A 26813-nucleotide genomic window follows, 5' to 3' on the forward strand; every position below is an offset into this window, starting at 1 on the left:
TTTGCCTGCTTTAACTTATTTTTATGGCCACCTTAACCCATTTTTCCACCACTTAGATTGTGGCTCTTGCAATTGTATTGCAAACAAGTTTTTCTCTTTGGTTGAGCAGGGTTGAGTAACACTGCTGTAACAGGACACATCTTGTAATTGCAGCTGTCATGATGGAGCTGCAGTGCGAGACATGACTTGTTTACCGATGCCTTGGAAAAATTGAACCTGAAAGACAGATGGAGCTGCTTTAGAAGGCTGCCGTTCTGTTGCTGTATCTCATTCATGATTTGTGATTAGTAATGAACCACTATTGTTCCCTGACTTCAGCCGTGCATTCAAATCCTAAGCTCACCCATGACTCATAACTCGGTCACCTCCACACTAGACCCCTCTAGATATTTCCACAGCTTACTTCTTAGTTTGATTTGAGGACTGTTCAGTAGAAAACTTCACTCAGGTGTATTTACTAAGCAACAAACCAGCGTTTTTGTTTCATGGGTGAATTTCACCTAATGAGGGAGAAAAGCAGCTAAAAGCACCCTTGCTGGTTTATGCTGCAAGTGATCCCAGGATGCTTTGCAAGGAAACTCAGATTTTCGTTCAAATTATATTTATCATCCATGAAACGAAAAAGTTTGTGCATCTTTACTCCTCATCTTTTGTTCATGTTTTTACTGAGAACACCCTGGCAGCAGAATTTACATCTATGTGTCAAACTTTGAGAATATTGATGATATTGTTATAATATTGACTGATTTGAGAGTGGTTCAGATGTCTCAACATGCTCTATGTAAATCATTAATGTGTCAGATTGAAGTCCAAACTGTTCTCTCTATTTACCTTCAAGTCTCAAACTGTGAGAAGGGAGCTTCCATTCACCCTGAGAGCTTACGACAGACTGAGTCGGAGGCATGGAGGAGGAGGAGGCCCGGTGTTTTCTCAGGAGGTTTGTAGAAGAGTTCCCGGCTCCTCTTGAGGATAGCGCTGTGCTGCCTGTGAACCCGCTGAGCCGCAGAGTCTCTGAGGAGGAACTACACGGGGAGAGTTTGGAGCTGGGTCTGAGGCTGCTGACAGCCAGGTACGACTATAAACAAGACATAAAAACATGTATATTCCACGAAGTTAGATACACTGCACTACTGCTTTTAAATGACTCAACAGTTAAGTATTCAAGAGATCCGTTCAGGTCCACAACCCCAGTCAAATGCTCTGTATAGACTGTAACACCGCTGCCACCACTAGTAGTCACTGTAGCTCAGGTCAAAGGCTACTGCCCTGTCGCCATAATGTTCTTAAAGGTCTTATATTTGACTCTGTTATGACAAGTTTATATTGGTCTCAGAGGTCCCTGAAACATGCCTATGAGTTTGTTTCTAGAAAAAAAAACAGTATTGGATTGGTGCATGTCTATTAACTCCTCTGTTTTAGCCCTGCTCAGAACTGCTGTTTCTGTGTCTGTAGCTTTAAATGTTACTGAGCTGTCTGACTCCACCCCTCTCAGGAAATGGATGTGGCTTTTTAATTTTTTTTTTTTACTTTATTTGATTAATATACATTCTAACAATGGATTGTGACAGAAACATAAATTCTGACAAACATGTCTTATAGATGAAGTCATGACAAAAAAACAGACAGAGAAATATCAAACCTAAAAAATGATGCAGACCTAGGCAGCTGAAAGGATCCAGGGGGTGGAACTTTCCCCCAAGCAGGGAGGGCCAACCAAACCTGGGGGCCATGATAACTCTCCTCTTGACATCATGCAGGGGAAATCTGAGAACAGCTTGTTTCAGCACACATTTCTGAGAAAAGGGGGGGGGGGGGGTGGTCTGATTCTTTGGGGGATTGTGGACAGGCATTTTTGTTAAAAAAAAAAAAAAATCATGAAAAAATGTATTTTGCGTAATATGTGACCGTCAAGCCCAAAGGTAAACAACGGTTAACTCATAGCATTGTGAGCATTATATAGGAACAGCTTAGCTTAGCTATATGTATACTATATATAATGTATTTTCTGACAGGGTGGGATTGTTTTTGTGGGAGTGGGATTGGAAGGGAGTGAAAAAACACTCTAACACATGCTGAGCTGTAGTATGAGATCAGTTAAAGTGGGAGTAATCTGTCTGTGCGTGGTCTACATTCCTATCATGCCTGACAGCTCCACTCCTGCCCAGCTCGCTCACTCAGCACTGTTAAATCTGCTGTTTGTGTTAACACTGCAGAGCTGACAGAGAAGTTTCTACAGACACATTGTTAAAAGTAAAACAGAGCTGCTGAAGAAATATTAATAACAAAACCCGCTGTCATTTATTTTCCCAATACTATTCTAAGATTATGAGAACCACTGACATGTCTGAAGTTAGTGGGATACTGAAGATTCCACTGTAAGTTATTAGTATGCAAGATTAATTAATCATTACTGAAACTTTCATTATATTTATAACTTTGGCTCCATCAGTCTATTAGACTATAAAAATGCATATTGCAAGTAAAACTTTCAGCTTTAGAGCATTAACTGCTTAGTTTAGTCTGTCCTACCATAGTTTAATAAAGATCTTTAGCATTGTGTTGCCTTTAACTTTTCTTAGCATCTGTCATCCCCAGTTAGTCAGACAGTTCCCTGACCCCCCCACCTCTAAGTCCGCCTCGATGTAAATGGACCTTAAATCTCTGTAAAACACAAATTGGGAACATTTCTCCTCTGCTCAGGAAGGCTTCACATCCTGTCTGCAGAAACACCATTGCCCCCAACCCCACCCCACATCCTGTTTCAGAGTCCGGCCTCCTCTGCAGCAGAAAGGAACTTCGTCACACACTCCTGAAAATTTCTTAAACACGTCAGAACAGGCTGCCACTTTTCTCACTCCATAAATGAAGCTATAATAAGAATATTTGCCTTTTTTTTATCAATGTTGGCTGAATGTGGCAGGTATCAGCAACACTTACAACCATGAACATAAAACATAATGTGGCTGTTTCATTACCTGCATGGAAATTCACTGGTTGCAGGATTTAAACACCAACATCCTCTACTCCATTTGTTTTTGGGTAGGTTTTTTGAAATATTTTCTTCTTGTTCTCACATCAGTTTGCTCTAAAATTTCTTGCAGGCTTGACGGAACAATTCTGGTTGAATTCTGGTTTAAAATTTTGACTACTTGTGTTCAGACAGGCATCTTACCTTGAATATTTTAGGGAATTTTCAGATGTCGTTTTTTTTTTTTTTTTTTTTTTTTTTATGAAAACAGCCACAAAAAGGAGTAACACAACATTGTATTTCCTTCTTTTGCAGCGGATCACATCTAGAGATATACATAATCCATAATCAGATCTTTATAAATCTTGTTTTTTCTCTCGTGTTCATGGGGTCAGGGGTTCTCCTGCTGGCCTAAGTGCCCTCTTGTGTCAGACAGCGGTGTCTCAGCTACTACAGGATGACCTCTCACCTTTCCACTGCCCACAGGATGCTGACGCCAACCAGGAGGAGGAACAGCAAGTCTGTGAGTGGTCATTTGGAGAAAGGGCTGGGCAATAAGGGCAAAATATCATGTCTTAATAATATTTAATTGAGTGGCCAAATATGATATATCTCAATATTTTTTTACTGCTAAAGAATAACAAAAACAGAGAGACTAGGTAAATCCACAGAGACCAAATCTCAACATGTATGTGGTAGTTGCATCAAAAACACCTACCTGTACAGAAGATATACTGTTTATACACTGCCTTTCCAAAAAAAAAAAAAGCCACCACCTAGATTTAACTAAGAAAATAGGTAAGAGCCTGCCATTGGATAATTACTGCATGCATGATGCAGTGAGCAGCTTCTCATTTCTTAAACAACCATATTGGGAGACACTTCCTGTGGTCATGGAAAACATGCTAATCCGTCTCAGAAGGGTCAATTATTAGCATGCATCAAGCAAAGAGAGGAGAGGATCTAAGAGGATTGCTGAAACTACTAAAATTAGGTCAAGAACTGTCCAAGGCATTATTGAAAACTGGAAAAGAATGCGATCAGATGACTACCTTAATATGCTGAATGACCATCAATGGATTTTTTTTCTTCCCTGATGGTAAGAGCGTATTCCAAGCTGACAGTTCCAGGATTACAGGGCTCAAATTGTGAAAGAGTGGTTCAGGGAGCATGAAACATCAGTTTCAGACATGGATTGGCCACCACAGAATCCAGACCTTAACGTGCTGGAGAAGACTTTGTGCAGTGTTCCAACTCTCCCATCATCAATACAAGATCTTGGCAAAAAATGAGTGCAACTCTGGACGGAAATAAATGTGACATTGCAGACGTGTATCGAAACAGTGCTACAGGGAATGTGTGCAGTAATCAAAGCTAAAAGAACCAAAATATACATGTAACTTTTTTTGGGACGGGCAGTGTACTCTTAAAGGGGACAGATAAGAGAAACCCTTTTTAACATTCTTTCTTATGTACTTGGACATCCAGAGTGCCCATCAACCCCACAACATATGAAATAAGACAACCAAGTTTTTTGTTAGTGGTTCACTGTTGTCTGAAAGCATTAAATCTTACATCCATTTTCTATACCGCTTATGCCGTTGTGGGGGGCTGGAGCCTATCCCAGCTGTCATTGGGTGAGAGGCGGGTACACCCTGGACTGGTCTCATCTACAGCAAATTTAGAGCGATCAATCAACCTAACAAGCATGTCTTTGGTCGTGGGAGGAAGCCGGAGTCCTCCCACTCATGCACGGGGAGAACATGCAAACTCTGCACAGAAATGTCCTGACCAGGAAGTGAACCAGGGACCTTCTTGCTATGAGACAACAGCGCTAACCCCTGCACCGCTGTTCGATGTTAAATTGTACAGGTCATCCATAATCTGCTTTTACTAGCCTTTATTTATCAGTCTGGTGTAGAGACAAGGGCAGATTTGGGTGTACAAAATCATTTACAACGGGGAGCAGGTGGCCTAGCGGTTAAAGGCGCTCCCCATGTATGCGGGCGGCCCGGGTTCGAATCCAGCCTAAGGCCCTTTACCGCATGTCTCTCCCCCAGTCTTGACCCTGTTTCCAATTCTATCCACTATCTAATAAAGGCACAAAAATGCCCAAAAATAAATCTTAAAAAAAAAAAAAAAATCATTTACAATGAGATCCACGTGGAATTCTGTAGGTCTGGACTTGAAGGTCCATGAACCTGTCCTGCCATAATTCAGGACAACATGGGACCTAAAGGAAGTAACCACTAGGCTGCTTCCCAACAATTTTAACAGCAGGGCACATTTTTTACATTTATAGTTGCCTGCTTGTTTGGAATTCTATTGAGAGCTAAATCTAAAACTAAATTGGGAAAATGTTTAATTTTTCATTGTGTCCTATGTCTGCTTCATTTTACCCACAGTGCTCCAGTCAGAAAGAGTCCAGCATCTCTTCATCAACAAGCTGATAAATGTGGCACTTAAATGGCATCAAAACCTCCCTGAACTATCGTCTTCACCCTCATCCTCTGCCTCGGGGTACCTCCACTGCTCTACTCACGCCATCAAGAACACGAGGAGGAAGATGGAAGACAAACATCTGGCCTTACCTGAGTTCAACCAGCTGTTTGGTATCCAGGTACAAGAGGGTTCTTATAATGTCTGGGATTAACACGTTAGCTGGCATTCCAGCTCTTTCTGACAGTCTGGTACATCGTAAGTAGTGCTGTTGATGCTCCACTGATCTGCTGGTCAGTCTCACAGTTCATACTGCTCACCTCACCTGTGGACAAGACCCCAAGATACTTGAACTCCTCACCCACAGGGACCAGTTAACCATTTTCCAACAGGAACCATGGCCTCAGTCTGGATGAAAGTCAGCAACTCCAAGTCTGAGGCCATAGTTCTCTACTGGAACCAACAGAGCCCCAGTATTGAAAACTTTGTCAACCTGCCACCAAGCCCAGCTCTTCTCTGTGATGTGACAGAAAGCAGAAACCTGTTAAAACTGTACGATTTATGTTAAACACTTCTTTTCTGTCTCTGTGCTCGGCTCCAGGACGGAGTGAAGCGTGCATACTACGCTGTGTTTGATGGTCACGGCGGAGTGGACGCTGCCATCTTTGCAGCCACACACCTCCATGTTTCTCTGAGCAGAGAGCAGAAACTGCAGAGTGACGCAGCAGCAGCCTTTAAAAGTGCCTTCACACACACGGACGACATGTTCAGAGGCAAAGCCAAGAGAGAGGTACTGACGCCGCAGACACACACCAGTCAATGCACGGTTCACACAATGTGCAGTTACCACGCAAAGCGTCTCTGTACACGTATTCCATCAGCTGAGGATTTGTACTGACCACGGTTAACATTATTAATATGTAGATATTTTTTTAAAGCACTTCAGTTGAAATAAAGCTGTTTAATGCTTATTCCCTGGTGATTTCTGTCACTCATCCTTTCTAAAACTCTGAGGCTGGACCAGCAGACTCGCACTGACTTTGAGTTCACATTCATGGCCCTTATAGCCCGCCCACCAAGTGGGGGCACGGGTGTCTGTGGAAACGCAAACTATTTTGGTGTTTAGCCTACCAACCCATACCGAACCGTACTGAATCAAACCGAACCCCCTGATGGAAACCATGCTTAAGTTACCTTACTTGGTTACTCACAGCTAAAAGTAACTAGTTGCACTACTTTTTTGTTACTCTGTGTCACCTGAGATCTTCTGTAACTTAATTGCCATTATAAATATAGTCCTAAACATTACATAATCCCACATTAGTGTATTTTCATGCAATGGCACTATATCATGCAGTAATTGGCGTAAGGATACATGAGTGAGGCCATTGCAAGAAGTTCTGTTACAAGACAGGACCTAGTCCCGGTGTCTGCAACCTGTGGCTCCAGAGATGCATACAGCTCTTTCATCCCTCCTAAGTGGCGCTCTGTAGCTATGCCAGAAAAAATATTTATTTATTTATGTATTTGATTAGGACAGTGCACATGAATCAACATTTTTGCAATATACGTCCATATGAATATGCCAGAATTATCACAATTAGCACAGTAGTTAAATTTCATCCGTTGTCCTCAGGCAGGTAATTACAAAAAGAGCACAAAACAGATTTTCCTTAAATTTCATGTCTAAAAATTGTCTTGCAAGTGACTCAGCCTAAATCATCACAAAATACTTTGATTTTTTTAAGGTTGGGTTCAAATCAGCCACTAAAAGCTTTTCAGGTTCTGGTCCATTATGAGCTGTCAGGCCATGACTTCAGCCCTCTTATAACTAGACCCCAGTAGACCTCCACTTACTTTGCTAATGTTCATGCCTCTTTTTTAAGAACTGTTACTTCAGAGCATGATTCTCATGCACTAGATCCTGAAATAAAGGAACCTTTTTTTAAAAAAAGAGTTATATTTTTTAATGCTATATCGAGATAGTTTCGCATATATTCGCCTACCTGAAGGGCCACTCCGCTCTGCTTTGTTCGAGATATGCTGCAGGTCCATTTTCAGCGCCAGCTGCTGCCAAACTGCATCAGTTTCTGTTGATCAGAAAGCTCTGAACAGGAAGTCACAAGCATAGAATATTCCGTTCTTTCAAAATACAGCACACTCTCTTGCTCTGCTGCTCACTCTATTGGAGCTCACTTTTCTTCTCTCTGTGTTTCTGCTTCTTAATCTTCTTGGTTGTTTAATTGCAGTTACAAGTGTTACTGCTACCTAGACTGGGAAATAAATACTGCCATGTGTGACTGCCTTTTTTCTCCATTCAGACATGATCAGAACAGTGGATATTTGTGTAAGCACACCTTATGGAGTGCAGCTTTTGTGGAACAGAGTCCTCAGATCAAAACAAGTAAAAAGCAGTGGAGGTGGGCCGGAGTATGCAGCACATCTCCTCTCATCTTATCTTTTGTCATCTTTTTGTTTTGATCGAGAGTGAACAAAAACAGGAACCAAAAATGTTTTGACTCTATTCTAACGTTTTATCTTAGGTGATACAGTTTCCAAGGATTTGAAGCATTTGACAATACCTCACAACACAACATAAAAAGTGTGATTTGTTTTTGTGTGTAAACAGCGTCTGCGCAGTGGCTCTACAGGCGTGGCAGTGCTGATCCAGGGTCAGGAGCTGACGGTGGCCTGGCTCGGAGACTCTCAGGCGATTCTGGTCAGAAAAAGAGAAACTGTAACACTGATGGAGCCTCATAAACCGGATAGAGAGGTAAGGATATCACACACAAACACAGAGATAGGTTTATAAACTTATAAAGCTGGCTTGAAGATTCAGCCAAGAACCAGATGACTTTTTCAGTAGATAGATTTCTTCGTTTGTTTGTATAGAAAGTGAGATGTAACTTTGGCTAGATGGCGTTCAGCACCCATTCAAGAGTGGGTCTGCTGCTGGATTTTTCCCCATAAGCTTACACCAATAACATTTAATAAAACAAATTAAATCATTAACAAATTTTCATTTTCAAAATCTACATGCTCACCAAAGCCTGGCAGAGCCCCTCATAAGTTTTGGTCATGGTTATATTGCTGTGCCAAGTCCCAAAAGCCAATCAGTCAGATAGAAGGCTTCTTAAGTTCAGTTTTTCTTGTTTGAGTGGGTTCAAGTTTCTTTTTCGTTTTATTATCTGCCTCTGAAGTTCTCTGCTGGAAATCCACAGAACGTTTAAAGTTTCAGTACGTTTATTCTCTTTGTCCAGGATGAGAAACAGAGGATTGAGGACCTTGGTGGCTGTGTCACCTTTATGGGCTGCTGGCGTGTGAACGGAACGTACGCTGTGTCTAGAGCTATAGGTGAGGTATCTACAAATGGCATTATGAACGTTATCACTTTCCTATGGGCCTTTAAGCTTTTAAAAGGATTTGCTTATACTTTTTCACAGTGACCCTTTAGCCCCCAGTGGGACTAGACTAGAGCTAGACTATTCTCCTCTGTTGTCTCCAGTGGTAGAATACGTTTAGGCTAGACTATTCTCCTCTGTTGTCTCCAGTGGTAGAATGAGTATTATCTAGACTATTCTCCTCTGTTGTCTCCAGTGGTAGAATACGTTTAGGCTAGACTATTCTCCTCTGTTGTCTCCAGTGGTAGAATGAGTATTATCTAGACTGTTCTCCTCTTTTGTCTCCAGTGGTAGAATGAGTATTATCTAGACTATTCTCCTCTGTTGTCTCCAGTGGTAGAATGAGTATTATCTAGACTGTTCTCCTCTGTTGTCTCCAATGGTACAATGTGCATTATCTACACTATTCTCCTATGTTGTCTCCAGTGGTAGAATGAGTATTATCTAGACTATTCTCCTCTTTTGTTTCCAGTGGTAGAATGAGTATTATCTAGACTATTCTCCTCTTTTCTTTCCAATGGTAGAATGAGTCATAGCTTGACTATACTCCTCTGTTGTCTCCAGTGGTAGAATGAGTATTATCTAGGCTATTCTCCTCTGTTGTCTCTAGTGGTAAAATGAGTCTTAGCTTGACTATTCTCCTCTGTTGTCTCCAGTGGTAGAATGAGTCTTATCTAGACTATTGTCCTCTGTTGTCTCCAGTGGTAGAATGAGTTTTAGCTTCACTATTCTACTCTGTTGTCTCTAGTGGTAGAATGGGTCTTAGCTAGACTATTCTCCTCTGTGTCTCCAGTGGTAAAATGAGTTTTATCAAGACTATTCTCCTCTGTTGTCTCCAGTGGTAGAATGAGTCTTATCTAGACTATTCTCCTCCGTTGTCTCCAGTGGTAGAATGAGTATTATCTAGACTATTCTCCTCTGTTGTCTCCAGTGGTAGAATGAGTCATAGCTTGACTATTGTCCTCTGTTGTCTCCAGTGGTAGAATGAGTTTTAGCTTCACTATTCTTCTCTTTTGTCTCTAGTGGTAGAATGGGTCTTAGCTAGACTATTCTCCTCTGTGTCTCCAATGGTAAAATGAGTTTTATCAAGACTATTCTCCTCTGTTGTCTCCAGTGGTAGAATGAGTATTATCTAGACTATTCTCCTCCGTTGTCTCCAGTGGTAGAATGAGTATTATCTAGACTATTCTCCTCTGTTGTTTTCAGTGGTGGAATGAGTCTTAGCTTGACTATTGTCCTCTGTTGTCTCCAGTGGTAGAATGAGTTTAAGCTCGACTATTCTCTGTTGTCTCCAGTGGTAGAATGAGTCTTATCTAGACTATTCTCCTCTTTTGTCTCCAGTGGTAGAATGACTCTTAGCTTGACAATTCTCCTCTGTTGTCTCCAGTGGTAGAATGAGTATTATCTAGGCTATTCTCCTCTGTTGTCTCTAGTGGTGGAATGAGTCTTAGCTTGACTATTCTCCTCTGTTGTCTCCAGTGGTAGAATGAGTCTTATCTAGACTATTCTCCTCTGTTGTCTCCAGTGGTAGAATGAGTCTTATCTAGACTATTCTCCTCTGTTGTCTCCAGTGGTAGAATGAGTCTTATCTAGACTATTCTCCTCTGCTGTCTCCAGTGGTAGAATGAGTCTTATCTAGACTATTCTCCTCTGTTGTCTCAGTGGTAGAATGAGTCTTATCTAGACTATTCTCCTCTGTCTCAGTGGTAGAATGAGTCTTATCTAGACTATTCTCAACTGCTGTCTCCAGTGGTAGAATGAGTCTTATCTAGACTATTCTCCTCTGTTGTCTCCAGTGGTAGAATGAGTCTTATCTAGACTATTCTCCTCTGTTGTCTCCAGTGGTAGAATGAGTCTTATCTAGACTATTCTCCTCTGTTGTCTCCAGTGGTAGAATGAGTCTTATCTAGACTATTCTCCTCTGTTGTCTCCAGTGGTAGAATGAGTCTTATCTAGACTGTTCTCCTCTGTTGTCTCCAGTGGTAGAATGAGTCTTCGCCTGACTATTCTCCTCTGTTGTCTCCAGTGGTAGAATGAGTCTTATCTAGACTATTCTCCTCTGTTGTCTCCAGTGGTAGAATGAGTCTTATCTAGACTATTCTCCTCTGTTGTCTCCAGTGGTAGAATGAGTCTTATCTAGACTATTCTCCTCTGTTGTCTCCAGTGGTAGAATGAGTCTTATCTAGACTATTCTCCTCTGTCTCAGTGGTAGAATGAGTCTTATCTAGACTATTCTCCTCTGTTGTCTCCAGTGGTAGAATGAGTCTTATCTAGACTATTCTCCTCTGTTGTCTCCAGTGGTAGAATGAGTCTTATCTAGACTATTCTCCTCTGTTGTCTCCAGTGGTAGAATAAGTTTAAGCTAGACTATTCTCCTCTGTTGTCTCCAGTGGTAGAATAAGTTTAAGCTAGACTATTCTCCTCTTTTGTCTCCAGTGGTAGAATGAGTATTATCTAGACTATTCTCCTCTGTTGTCTACAGTGGTAGAATGAGTATTATCTAGACTATTCTCCTCTGTTGTCTCCAGTGGTAGAATAAGTTTAAGCTAGACTATTCTCCTCTGTTGTCTCTAGTGGTAGAATAAGTTTAAGCTAGACTATTCTCCTCTTTTGTCTCCAGTGGTAGAATGAGTATTATCTAGACTGTTCTCCTCTGTTGTCTCCAGTGGTAGATTGAGTCTTCGCCTGACTATTCTCCTCTGTTGTCTCCAGTGGTAGAATGAGTCTTATCTAGACTATTCTCCTCTGTTGTCTCCAGTGGTAGAATGAGTCTTATCTAGACTATTCTCCTCTGTTGTCTCCAGTGGTAGAATGAGTCTTATCTAGACTATTCTCCTCTGTTGTCTCCAGTGGTAGAATGAGTCTTATCTAGACTATTCTCCTCCATTGTCTACAGTGGTAGAATGAGTATTATCTAGACTATTCTCCTCTGTTGTCTCCAGTGGTAGAATGAGTATTATCTAGACTATTCTCCTCTGTTGTCTCTAGTGGTAGAATGAGTCTTAGCTAGACTATTCTCCTCTGTTGTCTCCAGTGGTAGAATAAGTTTAAGCTAGACTATTCTCCTCTGTTGTCTCCAGTGGTAGAATAAGTTTAAGCTAGACTATTCTCCTCTTTTGTCTCCAGTGGTAGAATGAGTATTATCTAGACTATTCTCCTCTGTTGTCTCCAGTGGTAGAATGAGTATTATCTAGACTGTTCTCCTCTGTTGTCTCCAATGGTACAATGTGCATTATCTACACTATTCTCCTATGTTGTCTCCAGTGGTAGAATGAGTATTATCTAGACTATTCTCCTCTGCTGTCTCCAGTGGTAGAATGACTTTAAGCTCGACTATTCTCTGTTGTCTCCAGTGGTAGAATGAGTCTTATCTAGACTTTTCTCCTTTGTGTCTCCAGTGGTAGAATGAGTATTATCTAGACTATTCCCCTCTTTTTTTTCCAGTGGTAGAATGACTCTTAGCTTGACTATTCTCCTCTGTTGTCTCCAGTTGTAGAATAAGTTAAAGCTTGACAATTCTCCTCTGTTGTCTCCAGTGGTAGAATAAGTTTAAGCTAGACTATTCTCCTGCGTTGTCTCCAGTGGTAGAATGGGTTTTAGCTAGAGTATTCTCCTCCGTTGTCTCCAGTGGTAGAATGAGTATTATGTAGACTATTCTCCTCTGTAGTTTTCAGTGGTAGAATAAGTTTAAGCTCGGCTATTCTCCTCTGTTGTCTCCAGTGGTAGAATGAGTCTTGTCTTGACTATTCTCCTCTGTCTCAGTGGTAGAACGAGTCTTATCTAGACTATTCTCAACTGCTGTCTCCAGTGGTAGATTGAGTCTTATCTTGACTATTCTCCTCTGTTGTTTCCAGTGGTGGAATAAGTTTAAGCTAGACTTTTCTCCTCTGTTGTCTCCAATGGTAGTATGAGTCATAGCTTGACTATTCTCCTCTGTTGTCTCCAGTGGTAAAATGAGTCTTATCTAGACTATTCTCCTCTGTTGTCTCCAGTGGTAGAATGAGTTTAAGCTCGACTATTCTCTGTTGTCTCCAGTGGTAGAATGAGTCTTATCTAGACTTTTCTCCTTTGTGTCTCCAGTGGTAGAATGAGTATTATCTAGACTATTCCCCTCTTTTGTTTCCAGTGGTAGAATGACTCTTAGCTTGACAATTCTCCTCTGTTGTCTCCAGTGGTAGAATGAGTATTATCTAGACTACTCTCCTCTTTTGTTTCCAATGGTAGAATGAGTCATAGCTTGACTATTCTCCTCTGTTGTCTCCAGTGGTAGAATGAGTCTTCGCCTGACTGTTCTCCTCTGTTGTCTCCAGTGGTAGAATGAGTCTTATCTAGACTATTCTCCTCTGTTGTCTCCAGTGGTAGAATGAGTCTTATCTAGACTATTCTCCTCTGTTGTCTCCAGTGGTAGAATGAGTCTTATCTAGACTATTCTCCTCTGTTGTCTCCAGTGGTAGAATGAGTCTTATCTAGACTATTCTCCTCAGTTGTCTCCAGTGGTAGAATGAGTCTTATCTAGACTATTCTCCTCAGTTGTCTCCAGTAGTAGAATGAGTCTTATCTAGACTATTCTCTGCTGCTTCCAGTGGTAGAATGAGTCTTATCTAGACTATTCGCCCCTGTTGTCTCCAGTGGTAGAATGAGTCTTATCTAGACTATTCTCCTCTGTTTTCTCAGTGGTAGAATGAGTCTTATCTAGACCATTCTCCTCTGTCGTCTCCAGTGGTAGAATGAGTCTTATCTAGACTATTCTCTTCTGTTTCCAGTGGTAGAATGAGTCTTATCTAGACTATTCGCCCCTGTTGTCTCCAGTGGTAGAATGAGTCTTATCTAGACTATTCTCCTCTGTTGTCTTCAGTGGCAGAATGAGTTTTATCTAGACTATTCTCTGCTGTTTCCAGTGGTAGAATGAGTCTTATCTTGACTATTCTCCTCTTTTGTTTCCAGAGGTAGAATGACTCTTAGCTTGACTATTCTCCTCTGTTGTCTCCAGTTGTAGAATAAGTTAAAGCTTGACAATTCTCCTCTGTTGTCTCCAGTGGTAGAATGAGTATTATCTAGACTATTCTCCTCTTTTGTTTCCAATGGTAGAATGAGTCATAGCTTGACTATTCTCCTCTGTTGTCTCCAGTGGTAGAATGAGTCTTCGCCTGACTGTTCTCCTCTGTTGTCTCCAGTGGTAGAATGAGTCTTATCTAGACTATTCTCCTCTGTTGTCTCCAGTGGTAGAATAAGTTTAAGCTAGACTATTCTCCTGCGTTGTCTCCAGTGGTAGAATGAGTTTTAGCTAGAGTATTCTCCTCCGTTGTCTCCAGTGGTAGAATGAGTATTATGTAGACTATTCTCCTCTGTAGTTTTCAGTGGTAGAATAAGTTTAAGCTCGGCTATTCTCCTCTGTTGTCTCCAGTGGTAGAATGAGTCTTATCTAGGCTATTCTCCTGTGTTGTTCCCAGTGGTAGAATGAGTTTAAGCTTGACTATTCTCCTCTGTTGTCTCCAGTGGTAGATTGAGTCTTAGCTTGACTATTCTCCTCTGTTGTTTCCAGTGGTGGAATAAGTTTAAGCTAGACTTTTCTCCTCTGTTGTCTCCAATGGTAGTATGAGTCATAGCTTGACTATTCTCCTCTGTTGTCTCCAGTGGTAAAATGAGTCTTATCTAGACTATTCTCCTCTGTTGTCTCCAGTGGTAGAATGAGTATTATCTAGACTATTCTCCTCTGTTGTCTCTAGTGGTAGAATGAGTTTTAGCTTCACTATTCTCCTCTGTTGTCTCTAGTAGTAGAATGAGTCTTAGCTAGACTATTCTCCTCTTTGTCTCCAGTGGTAGAATGAGTCTTATCTAGACTATTCTCCTTTGTTGTCTCCAGTGTTATAATGAGTTTTAGGTTAAATATTCTCCTCTGTTGTCTTCAGTGGCAGAATGAGTTTTATCTAGACTATTCTCTGCTGTTTCCAGTGGTAGAATGAGTCTTATCTAGACTATTCTCCTTTGTTGTCTCCAGTGTTATAATGAGTTTTAGGTTAAATATTCTCCTCTGTTGTCTCCAGTGGTAGAATGAGTTTTAATTTGACCATTCTTCTCTGTTGTCTCCAGTGGTAGAATAAGTTTTAGCTAGACTATTCTCCTCTGTTGTCTCCAGTGGTAGAATGAGTTTTAGCTAGACTATTCTCCTTTGTTGTCTCCAGTGGTAGAATGAGTCTTAGCTAGACTAATCTACTCTGTTGTCTCCAGTGGTAGAATGAGTCATACCTTGACTATTCTCCTCTGTTGTCTCCAGTGGTAGAATGAGTATTATCTAGACTATTCTCCTCTGTTGTCTCCAGTGGTAGAATGAGTATTATCTAGACTATTCTCCTCTGTTGTCTCCAGTGGTAGAATGAGTCTTATCTAGACTACTCTCCTCTGTTGTCTCCAGCGCTATAATGAGTTTTAGCTGGACTACTCTCCTCTGTTGTCTCCAGTGGTAGAATGAGTTTTAGCTTGACTATTCTCCTCTGTTGTCTCCAGTGGTAGAATGAGTATTATCTGGACTGTTCTCCTCTGTTGTCTCCAGTGTTATATTGAGTTTTATCTAGACTTTTCTCCTCTGTTGTCTCCAGTGGAAGAATGAGTCTTAGCCTGACTATTCTCCTCTGTTGTCTCCAGTAGTAGAATGAGTTTTAGCTAGATTATTCTCCTCTGTTGTCTCTAGTGGTAGAATGAGTTTTAGCTTGACTATTCTCCTCTGTTGTCTCCAGTGGTAGAATGAGTCTTATCTAGACTATTCTCCTTTGTTGTCTCCACTGTTAAAATGGGTTTTAGCTTAACTATTCTCCTCTGTTGTCTCCAGTAGTAGAATGAGTTTTAGCTTGACTATTCTCCTCTGTTGTCTCCAGTGGTAGAATGAGTATTATCTAGTGTATTCTCCTCTGTTGTCTCCAGTGGTAGAATGAGTATTATCTAGACTATTCTCCTTTGTTGTCTCCAGTGTTATAATGGGTTTTAGCTAAACTATTCTCCTCTGTTGTTTCTAGTGGTAGAATGAGTTTTTTCTAGACTATTCTCCTCTGTTGTCTCCAGTGGTAGAATAAGTCTTATCTAGACTGTTCTCCTTTGTTGTCTCCAGTGTTATAATGGGTTTTAGCTTAACTATTCTACTCTGTTTTCTCCAGTGTTATAATGAGTTTTAGCTAGACTACTCTCCTCTTTTGTCTCCAGTGGTAGAATGAGTTTTAGCTTGACTATTCTCCTCTGTTGTCTCCAGTCGTAGAATGAGTATTATCTAGTCTATTCTCCTCTGTTGTCTCGAGTGGTGTAATGAGTATTATCTAGACCATTCTCTTCTGTTGTTTCTAGTGGTAGAATGAGTTTTATCTAGACTTTTCTCCTCTGTTGTCTCCAGTGGTAGAATGAGTATTATCTAGTGTATTCTCCTCTGTTGTCTCCAGTGGTAGAATGAGTTTTAATTTGACCATTCTTCTCTGTTGTCTCCAGTGGTAGAATGAGTTTTAGCTAGACTATTCTCTTCTGTTGTCTCCAGTGGTAGAATGAGTCTTAGCTAGGCTAATCTAATCTGTTGTCTCCAGTGGTAGAATGAGTCATACCTTGACTATTCTCCTCTGTTGTCTCCAGTGGTAGAATGAGTCTTAGCTTGACTATTCTCCTCTGTTGTCTCCAGTGGTAGAATGAGTTTTAGCTAGAGTATTCTCCTCCGTTGTCTCCAGTGGTAGAATGAGTATTATGTAGACTATTCTCCTCTGTAGTTTTCAGTGGTAGAATAAGTTTAAGCTCGGCTATTCTCCTCTGTTGTCTCCAGTGGTAGAATGAGTCTTATCTAGGCTATTCTCCTGTGTTGTTCCCAGTGGTAGAATGAGTCTTAGCTTGACTATTCTCCTCTGTTGTCTCCAGTGGTAGATTAGTCTTATCTAGAGTATTGTCCTCTGTTGTCTCCAGTGGTAGAATGAGTTTTAGCTTCACTATTCTACTCTGTTGTCTCTAGTGGTAGAATGGGTCTTAGCTACACTATTTTCCTCTGTGTCTCCAGTGGTAAAATGAGTTTTATCAAGACTATTCTCCTCTGTTGTCTCCAGTGGTAGAATGAGTCTTATCTAGACTATTCTCCTCTGTTGTCTCCAGTGGTAGAATGACTTTAAGCTCCACTATTCTCTGTTGTCTCCAGTGGTAGAATGAGTCTTATCTAGACTTTTCTCCTTTGTGTCTCCAGTGGTAGAATGAGTATTATCTAGACTATTCCCCTCTTTTGTTTCCAGTGGTAGAATGACTCTTAGCTTGACTATTCTCCTCTGTTGTCTCCAGTTGTAGAATAAGTTAAAGCTTGACAATTCTCCTCTGTTGTCTCCAGTGGTAGAATGAGTATTATCTAGACTGTTCTCCTCTGTTGTCTCCAATGGTACAATGTGTATTATCTACACTATTCTCCTATGTTGTCTCCAGTGGTAGAATGAGTCTTATCTAGGCTATTCTCCTGTGTTGTTCCCAGTGGTAGAATAAGTTTTAGCTAGACTATTCTCCTCTGTTGTCTCCAGTGGTAGAATGAGTTTTAGCTAGACTATTCTCCTTTGTTGTCTCCAGTGGTAGAATGAGTCTTAGCTAGACTAATCTACTCTGTTGTCTCCAGTGGTAGAATGAGTCTTAGCTAGACTAATCTACTCTGTTGTCTCCAGTGGTAGAATGAGTATTATCTAGACTATTCTCCTCTGTTGTCTCCAGTGGTAGAATGAGTATTATCTAGTGTATTCTCCTCTGTTGTCTCCAGTGGTAGAATGAGTCTTATCTAGACTACTCTCCTCTGTTGTCTCCAGCGCTATAATGAGTTTTAGCTGGACTACTCTCCTCTGTTGTCTCCAGTGGTAGAATGAGTTTTAGCTTGACTATTCTCCTCTGTTGTCTCCAGTGGTAGAATGAGTATTATCTGGACTGTTCTCCTCTGTTGTCTCCAGTGTTATATTGAGTTTTATCTAGACTATTCTCCTTTGTTGTCTCCAGTGTTATAATGAGTTTTAGGTTAAATATTCTCCTCTGTTGTCTCCAGTGGTAGAATGAGTTTTAATTTGACCATTCTTCTCTGTTGTCTCCAGTGGTAGAATAAGTTTTAGCTAGACTATTCTCCTCTGTTGTCTCCAGTGGTAGAATGAGTCTTAGCTAGACTAATCTACTCTGTTGTCTCCAGTGGTAGAATGAGTCATACCTTGACTATTCTCCTCTGTTGTCTCCAGTGGTAGAATGAGTATTATCTAGACTATTCTCCTCTGTTGTCTCCAGTGGTAGAATGAGTATTATCTGGACTGTTCTCCTTTGTTGTCTCCAGTGTTATAATGAGTTTTATCTAGACTTTTCTCCTCTGTTGTCTCCAGTGGAAGAATGAGTCTTAGCCTGACTATTCTCCTCTGTTGTCTCCAGTAGTAGAATGAGTTTTAGCTAGATTATTCTCCTCTGTTGTCTCTAGTGGTAGAATGAGTTTTAGCTTGACTATTCTCCTCTGTTGTCTCCAGTGGTAGAATGAGTCTTATCTAGACTATTCTCCTTTGTTGTCTCCACTGGTAAAATGGGTTTTAGCTTAACTATTCTCCTCTGTTGTCTCCAGTAGTAGAATGAGTTTTAGCTTGACTATTCTCCTCTGTTGTCTCCAGTGGTAGAATGAGTATTATCTAGTGTATTCTCCTCTGTTGTCTCCAGTGGTAGAATGAGTATTATCTAGACTATTCTCCTTTGTTGTCTCCAGTGTTATAATGGGTTTTAGCTAAACCATTCTCTTCTGTTGTTTCTAGTGGTAGAATGAGTTTTTTCTAGACTATTCTCCTCTGTTGTCTCCAGTGGTAGAATAAGTCTTATCTAGACTATTCTCCTTTGTTGTCTCCAGTGTTATAATGGGTTTTAGCTTAACTATTCTCCTCTGTTTTCTCCAGTGTTATACTGAGTTCTAGCTAGACTACTCTCCTCTTTTGTCTCCAGTGGTAGAATGAGTTTTAGCTTGACTATTCTCCTCTGTTGTCTCCAGTCGTAGAATGAGTATTATCTAGTCTATTCTCCTCTGTTGTCTCCAGTGGTGTAATGAGTATTATCTAGACCATTCTCTTCTGTTGTTTCTAGTGGTAGAATGAGTTTTATCTAGACTTTTCTCCTCTGTTGTCTCCAGTGGTAGAATGAGTCTTATCCAGACCATTCCCCTCTGTTGTCTCCAGTGGTAGAATGAGTTTTAATTTGACCATTCTTCTCTGTTGTCTCCAGTGGTAGAATGAGTTTTAGCTAGACTATTCTCCTCTGTTGTCTCCAGTGGTAGAATGAGTCTTAGCTAGGCTAATCTAATCTGTTGTCTCCAGTGGTAGAATGAGTCATACCTTGACTATTCTCCTCTGTTGTCTCCAGTGGTAGAATGAGTATTATCTAGACTATTCTCCTCTGTTGTCTCCAGTGGTAGAATGAGTATTATCTAAACTACTCTCCTCTGTTGTCTCCAGCGCTTTAATGAGTTTTAGCTGGACTACTCTCCTCTGTTGTCTCCAGTGGTAGAATGAGTTTTAGCTTGACTATTCTCCTCTGTTGTCTCCAGTGGTAGAATGAGTATTATCTGGACTGTTCTCCTCTGTTGTCTCCAGTGTTATATTGAGTTTTATCTAGACTTTTCTCCTCTGTTGTCTCCAGTGGAAGAATGAATCTTAGCCTGACTATTCTGCTCTGTTGTCTCCAGTGGTAGAATTAGTTTTAGCTAAATTATTCTCCTCTGTTGTCTCTAGTGGTAGAATGAGTTTTAGCTTGACTATTCTCCTCTGTTGTCTCCAGTGGTAGAATGAGTCTTATCTAGACTATTCTCCTTTGTTGTCTCCACTGGTAAAATGGGTTTTAGCTTAACTATTCTCCTCTGTTGTCTCCAGTAGTAGAATGAGTTTTAGCTTGACTATTCTCCTCTGTTGTCTCCAGTGGTAGAATGAGTATTATCTAGAGTATTCTCTTCTGTTGTCTCCAGTGGTAGAATGAATATTATCTAGACCATTCTCCTCTGTTGTTTCTAGTGGTAGAATGAGTTTTTTCTAGACTATTCTCCTCTGTTTTCTCCAGTGGTAGAATGAGTCATACCTTGACTATTCTCCTCTGTTGTCTCCAGTGTTATAATGAGTTTTAGCTAGACTACTCTCCTCTTTTGTCTCCAGTGGTAGAATGAGTTTTAGCTTGACTATTCTCCTCTGTTGTCTCCAGTCGTAGAATGAGTATTATCTAGTCTATTCTCCTCTGTTGTCTCCAGTGGTGTAATGAGTATTATCTAGACCATTCTCTTCTGTTGTTTCTAGTGGTAGAATGAGTATTATCTAGACTATTCTCCTCTTTTGTCTCCAGTGGTAGAATGAGTCTTATCTAGACCATTCTCCTCTGTTGTCTCCAGTGTTATAATGAGTTTGAGCTTAACTATTCTCCCTCTGTTGTCTCCAGTGGTAGAATGAGTTTTAATTTGAACATTCTTCTCTGTTGTCTCCAGTGGTAGAATAAGTTTTAGCTAGACTATTCTCCTCTGTTGTCTCCAGTGGTAGAATGAGTTTTAGCTAGACTATTCTCCTTTGTTGTCTCCAGTGGTAGAATGAGTTTTAGCTAGACTAATCTCCTCTGTTGTCTCCAGTGGTAGAATGAGTATTATCTAGACTAATCTCCTCTGTTGTCTCCAGTGGTAGAATGAGTATGGGTACTAGACTACTCTCCTCTGTTGTCTCCAGTGATGGTATGAGTTTTAGCTTGACTATTCTCCTCTGTTGTCTCCAGTAGTAGAATAAGTCTTAGCTTGACTATTCTCCTCTGTTGTCTCCAGTGGTAGAATGAGTTTTAGCTTGACTATTCTCCTCTGTTGTCTCCAGTGGTAGAATGAGTCTTAGCTTGACTATTCTCCTCTGTTGTCTCCAGTGGTAGAATGAGTCTCCCAACTACAGTTGGCTTGCACTGTCCTGCACTACTTCTGGGATTTTTATGCCCAGCTCTTTGTGAGTGACCCAGCAACTGGTACTTTGGTCATTAGTGTTGTGATGATAATTTAATGGATGTTGATGATGAGAGATCTCACGTTTTGGTTGTTGATGTTTGTAAAAAATAAACAAAGAGTTGTATACGTTATGTACTTTACCTCTAACACTGCATGGCAGCACCTGCGTCCAATTGGACTTGAAGCGCTTTGTGGCCCTTACTGATGTTGTTTCTTCTTGTCTAGATCTTTGCTTGTGTTGTTCTTGCTCTTGAATGTATGTCGCTTTGGATGAAAGCGCCTGCTAAAGGACATTGTAACATAATAACAGTCTGTACTGATGTAGTTTAGCATTACACCCCAGCCTGTTTCTCTCCTTAAAGGGCCTGACCTAACAGACTTCTCCAGTGGGTAAAACCACAGTAGTTTTCCAGTTTGGGATCAGTAAAGTGCATCTATGCATGCAGTTGACAAATACCTAATACAATCCCACTTCAATTAAAACAGCAAATGTCTACATTTTTACATCAAAGATGAGAAACTACTCAACTTGAAAGAGTGTCACTATTGTACGTGCAGTAAGGAGGAAAATGTGGATCAAATACAGAAAATTTGGAATTATTTTAATTTATGGAGACACTATCTGCGGGCTGTTGGTGCCCTTTTTTGAACGTTAAAGAAACTGCAGCCAATTCCCTTAAGGAAGCATTCTAGACATTTCCGTGCAGACATTTACACTGGCTCATGTGAATTTTAATCTTTATAGAACGAGGAATTTTGTCAAACCATAAATGCTCCTATAATCATCTTTCTTCAGAACCACTGCACTTGATTTTTATTTGACTTTATTTATTCTAGCATTGAGACTGAGGGTTGAGGCTGTTTACAAATACATTTTATCCCTTAGAACAGGAGTATTATGGGGGTTTCAGCTGCATTGATTGGCTGTTTTTTGCTGTTAAATCTTCCTCGCTCCCTCTCCAGGTGACTTTGACCAGAAGCCGTATGTCTCTGGGGACGCTGACTGCTCCACAACTCAGCTCCTTGGGGACGAGGACTACCTGCTTTTGGCGTGTGACGGCTTCTTCGATGCAGTCTCCCCTTCAGAGGTCCCAGGTCTGGTCTTGGATGCTCTCCAGCAGCCCGATGACCCAGAGGAGGACGCTCCGCTGGATCAGTCTGATGATGCTGTTGGACTGAGAGTCGCCCAGCGGTTGGTAGGTCATGCGAAGGCGGCCGGCTCTAGTGATAACATCACAGTGATGCTGGTGTTCCTGCATCCACCTCTCCAGCTGCTCAATCAAGACTCCACCAAAGGAGCAGCACAAGCTATGCAGAACTCCGCCTCCCAGGATACACCACGGCAGTGAAGGGGGAGGTCTGCAGCACAAACACCACTGTGCCAAGCTACTGATTCATGTCTTCATGATTTTAATGTCCTGAGGTGGTGTTAAAAATCCTGCAGACAGTTTAAGCTCAATAGATACTAATCAGAAACAAATGCAGCGTGTCCTAACAGGAAGGAGCATCAGCAACAAGATGAGCTTTATGCCAAGTGTTTATTAGAGTGTCCTAACAGCAGGTGAGCAATACAGAGCCCAGGTTTTACCTCAACACCCTGTTTCTATATTCTGTTTTGTCGCTAGCACTGACATGGACGAGGAACAAGGAAAACTAATGAGGCTCCAGGAGTGTCATACAGGAAAATGTCCTGGATTTTCTTTCATTTTCCTCATTCAAAACCGCTACTTAGCTTTGTTTTTTTTTTGTTTTTTTTTTTTGTTTTTTTTTTAATGGGGATAGTTGTGCATTAATGATATCAGTGTTAAGAATTTTAAACTCCGCCTTATTTTAACACAGAGGTCAAAGGCTCAGAAATATGAAGCACCACACTTTTGTCTCTTCACCTTCAAAATAAAAGCATCAATTGGCCACCTGTTTAAGGAAGGACTTAACATTTACAGGGCAGAGAATTAAATATTTACATAACAGAAGTAGCTTGCTGTTGATGCAGAGTGATATCTGAACTTGCGTGCTGTTAGGACACACTAAAACACAGCAGATTTTAAAGCTCTTTAATGTGATAGTGTCCCAAATGTGCAGAAAATAACCATCTTATGTAACTTGATGTGTAATGTTACATTGCTGTAACCTAAGTGTTAAAAATATCAGTATAAACAAATCATTTTGAAAATGGAGTCAGTAGAGATAAGAATGTAGTGAAAAGGTTCTCCCAGTCATGACAGGCTAGCATCACCTCAACTCAAGTGTTCTGACGAGTCTGTTACTTTAACTGTCTTTATGCTTTCTGTTTTATTTATTCACAAGCTGATGCTCTTATCATGTTCTCTGTGCATTATCAGTATTATGAGGCACCTCTGATTCAAATAATCAGACTGCACGTTTGTTATTCTTAATTAATAGGATGTGACTTAATAGGATGTTTGCAGTCATGTGGTCCTGATTACCCGTTAATGACAGATGTGGGGCAGGAAGTGAAGAACTGAGACGGCAAAGTTAGTCCGTTGAAGCTCTAGGTGGCGCTGCACACTGCAGTTATCATCAGAACATTTCTACATCCACTGGCTCTGAGCCCTACAAAATTATTTTGACCTCAGGTCAAAACAATTTACCAGGAGAGAAGGTGATCCAAGTCACTAATGACAGATGAAGGGGGACAACAGTCCAGAAAAGTCTAGGACTGAGCTAAGGGGCTAGCTGAGCCTCTTTAACAGCTTTTCTCCCTCGTAGATGGAAATGCTGGTTTACTTTTAAGAAAATAAACCTTGTAGGGTAAAAGACAGGCATTATATGTCATTCATGAATCACTCTGTTCTTTCTTTCAGTTTCTTTTTTTAATTTTATCCACATCTAAAAATCCAAACTGGTACTGGTAACAGTTCCGGAGCCTAAAGACTGTCTGTCAGTGCTTAGCTGAGCTAAATGATTTGGTCTCTTAAAAGACACAGACATCACAGCAAGTGACGCTGGACAGACAGCTGTGGAAAGACAAGAAAGATCTGGTTTACTGTGACAAACAGGACTGGACCAAGCCAGACCACTTGGTGTTAATGGACCATGTGTGAGCGTTGTCCGACTCTGCCCCTTCAGACTCTAGATTGAGGCTTTTAATCCATGTGCACCACTGTTTCTCTCTGAACTTAAACCTAAAACTACTTTGCCTTAGGCCAGGTATACACTGTGATTTCAAGCCAGTCGTGGCAGAATGTTATCTCATACTGTACGACTGAATCACTTACGATGAACAACCATTGCACACGAGTTGTGTGGTCGCACTGTGCGACTGAAGCTGGGACGGACTGTGCCAGAAACCCACGGAGTTTCCTTTTTAAAAAGTCTCACACACTCAGGGTGAAGTGTCTCCAGTCATACCCCCCCCCCCCATCTCTCTCTCTCTCTGTCCCGTTACATCTCTCTGTCCCAAACACACAAACAGCATCACCTCTGTGTCAGCTGCAGGTCCGCGGATAGGAATATTTCCTGCTTATTTATTTCCTTGATCATAGCGGGGTGAATCAGAAAGTCATTTCAGCTGTTGTCATGGTAATTTAGGATGTTGTCTGACTGTTTACAAAGGAAAACAATCCACCCAAGTTGTTTATTCTGCTCGCATTTCTGCTCTCACTGTGAAGTGTCTGGAGTCGTACAACCAAAATATCAAATATGCCATGTCTGCATTTGTCTCTCTCTCTCTCTCTCTCTCTCTCTCTAAAGTAAGCCACGGTTTCTCTATGAATAACCATCATGTGTAATGTGCATGTTAATAACAAATGCCTTAAAAGTTTGTGTCTGTTTCCAGCAGCAGCACTGCCTGTATGTGTGAAGATGCTCTAAAAGTCAAGACAGAACTACTGCTGATGATGTAGGCCTCATTGGTCAAATATAGAACGTGTCAAAAATACAGTTTAGCCACTTCAGCATCATGTGATGGCACTGTGCTTTGGTTGTCCAGTAATGATGGGGGTGGTGCTGTTTGAACAGTGAGTGTGTCTGCCTCTGCTCTTTCAGCATCGGAGTGAAACAGAGAAGAGCAGGACTCAGTCTGAGCTGTCGTCTTTCAAATGCTGCCATACACTTCTTCTGTTTACCATCCACCATGGTTAGTAGAGCGAGCTGTAGGTGACACTGAATTTTCCTTGGGTGTCAGCAAAATGTGCGTTGTTGTTGTTGTCCATGTGATGGGATTAATGCTGGTGGCAGTATTGATACTGATTTACTGTCCACCACAGACTGCAGTGGAAGGTTAGGGTGGTAGGGGGCGACTGTGGCTCAGTAGGTACAGGCGGTTGTGCCACAACCAGAAGGCTCCTGCAGTCACGTTTAATGTGACAAGACATCTGTGGTGTATGAATGAGTGTGCATCGGATTTGCCAAACTGAAGGCCAAATCTACATAGAATCTAATCCAATGCCATCAGGGTATGAATGTGGAGTGAATGGGTAGGTGTGACCTGTGGCGTAAACGTGTTTTTAGTGACTAGAAAAGGGCTATACAAGTCTATTTGCCAAGGTTTTAGCAGTCGGAGAGGAAAAGTTGAATTCTGCCCACCAGCCTTAAAGAGTTAAAGCAGGTGTTTTCTCTCGCCAAGCCTTGTAGCCCTTTTAGAATTTTTCACAGTGTACGGTGCAGAGAGCACAATGAAATAGTCAAACTTGCATTAATGACAGGAAACTGGATCTTTGTGTGTACTAGTGGGAACAAAATGACAGAGACTCAAACTGGACCAGTGTTTTAATGATACAGCAGTGTTGTGCCAAACTACATAAGCTTCTTTGCTGCACTATGTCTTACAGTATTTGATTTTTTCATATTGTTACTTAATCATGCCTTCTTAAAAATGTCAATATTCCCATCTGTACTGACTTTGTTATGATAAAAAGCATTGTAATATTGTGTATCCTTGAAAAGACCACACAGTGGTCTGTTTTCTCTGCTCCATTAACTCGTAAGTTACACATTTGTATAAGTTTCTGAAATAAAAGCCTGATTGGTTCACAACAAGCTGAGTGACGATCCTAGTTCCTTCCAGCAAAACAATAAGCCTTCTGAAAAGTATTTAAGATAAAACATTCATAAACACCATGAGTTTGGTGAAACTATGAATGATTTTCTTTCTGTAGAACTCAGGTCCTCATCTATGTTTAGTTTAAGGATTGAGAGCAGGGGTGTCAAACTCAAGGCCCGGGCTCCAAATCCGGCCCGTGGCACAGTTACACCTGGCCCACCAGATCCTACCACATTTTTAATATAACTGGCCCACTAGAATGAGATCTGCACATTTCCTCCAGTAATATGATGTAAACTTAACTTTGATGATTGAAAATATCATTTTTAAGTCATAAGAATTAGAAAGAGTAAAGAGTTAAAATAATTTGATAAAAAGTCAGGAATGTGGAAAAGAAATTGTGTTTTCATTTCCATCCATCCATCCATTTTCTATACCGCTTATCCTGTTAGGAGTGTTTTCATTTCATTTCTGACTTAAAGTTTTGATTTTGATTTTTTTTATATATATTTTGACCTTTTAAAATCATAATGTTGACTTTTATCTCATATTTTGACCATTTAGATTCACAATTTTAATTTTAAGTCATATTTTGATGTTTTAAACTCATGAATTTGAAATTTTTCATACATATTGATATTTTCGACTCCTAAATTTGTATTTTAATCATGAATAATAACCTTTTTGACTTACAATCTCAAATTTTTATCTCACCTTTGGACCTTCATAACTCAGTATTTTTCATTTTGTCTTATATTTTGACATTAAAATCTCACGATTTATAATTTTATTTTATAATTTGACCTTTAAAACTCTTGTTTTTTAATATTATGTCATATTTTCACCTTCTAAACTCTTGATGTAGATTTTTTTTCTCAGATGTTGACCTTGTCAACTCCTAAATATAATTTTAATCCCAAAAATTGACCTTTTCTGTTAAATTTTTATTTTTTTATCTCATATTTTGACCTTTTAAACCCATGATGACCCGTGAATTTTTGACTTTTTTTTCATAAAATCATTTATCATCAATGTTACATT

The 26813-nt window shown here is 40.6% G+C and overlaps 1 protein-coding gene across 4 annotated transcripts in view; it reads left to right on the forward strand.

The window, feature by feature from the left end:
• Positions 1 to 25768, forward strand: part of ppm1f (protein phosphatase, Mg2+/Mn2+ dependent, 1F) — a 29376-nt gene extending 3608 nt beyond the window's left edge. For 2 of the 4 annotated variants that reach the window (XM_041787176.1, XM_041787175.1), the window contains exons 2-8: positions 839 to 1069; positions 3364 to 3491; positions 5374 to 5588; positions 6009 to 6197; positions 8037 to 8180; positions 8668 to 8761; positions 21731 to 25768. In XM_041787176.1, the coding sequence (XP_041643110.1) occupies positions 903 to 1069; positions 3364 to 3491; positions 5374 to 5588; positions 6009 to 6197; positions 8037 to 8180; positions 8668 to 8761; positions 21731 to 22116 (1323 nt within the window). In that variant the 5' untranslated portion in view covers positions 839 to 902 and the 3' untranslated portion in view covers positions 22117 to 25768. Of the gene's footprint in view, positions 1 to 23; positions 1070 to 3363; positions 3492 to 5373; positions 5589 to 6008; positions 6198 to 8036; positions 8181 to 8667; positions 8762 to 21730 lie in introns of those variants that run through there. The other 2 variants (XM_041787178.1, XM_041787179.1) reach the window with 2 other exon arrangements.
• The last annotated feature ends 1045 nt before the right edge of the window (positions 25769 to 26813 follow it).

Source organism: Cheilinus undulatus, linkage group 5 (genome assembly GCF_018320785.1).
Source record: "Cheilinus undulatus linkage group 5, ASM1832078v1, whole genome shotgun sequence".
Classification (NCBI taxonomy): Eukaryota; Metazoa; Chordata; class Actinopteri; order Labriformes; family Labridae; genus Cheilinus; species Cheilinus undulatus.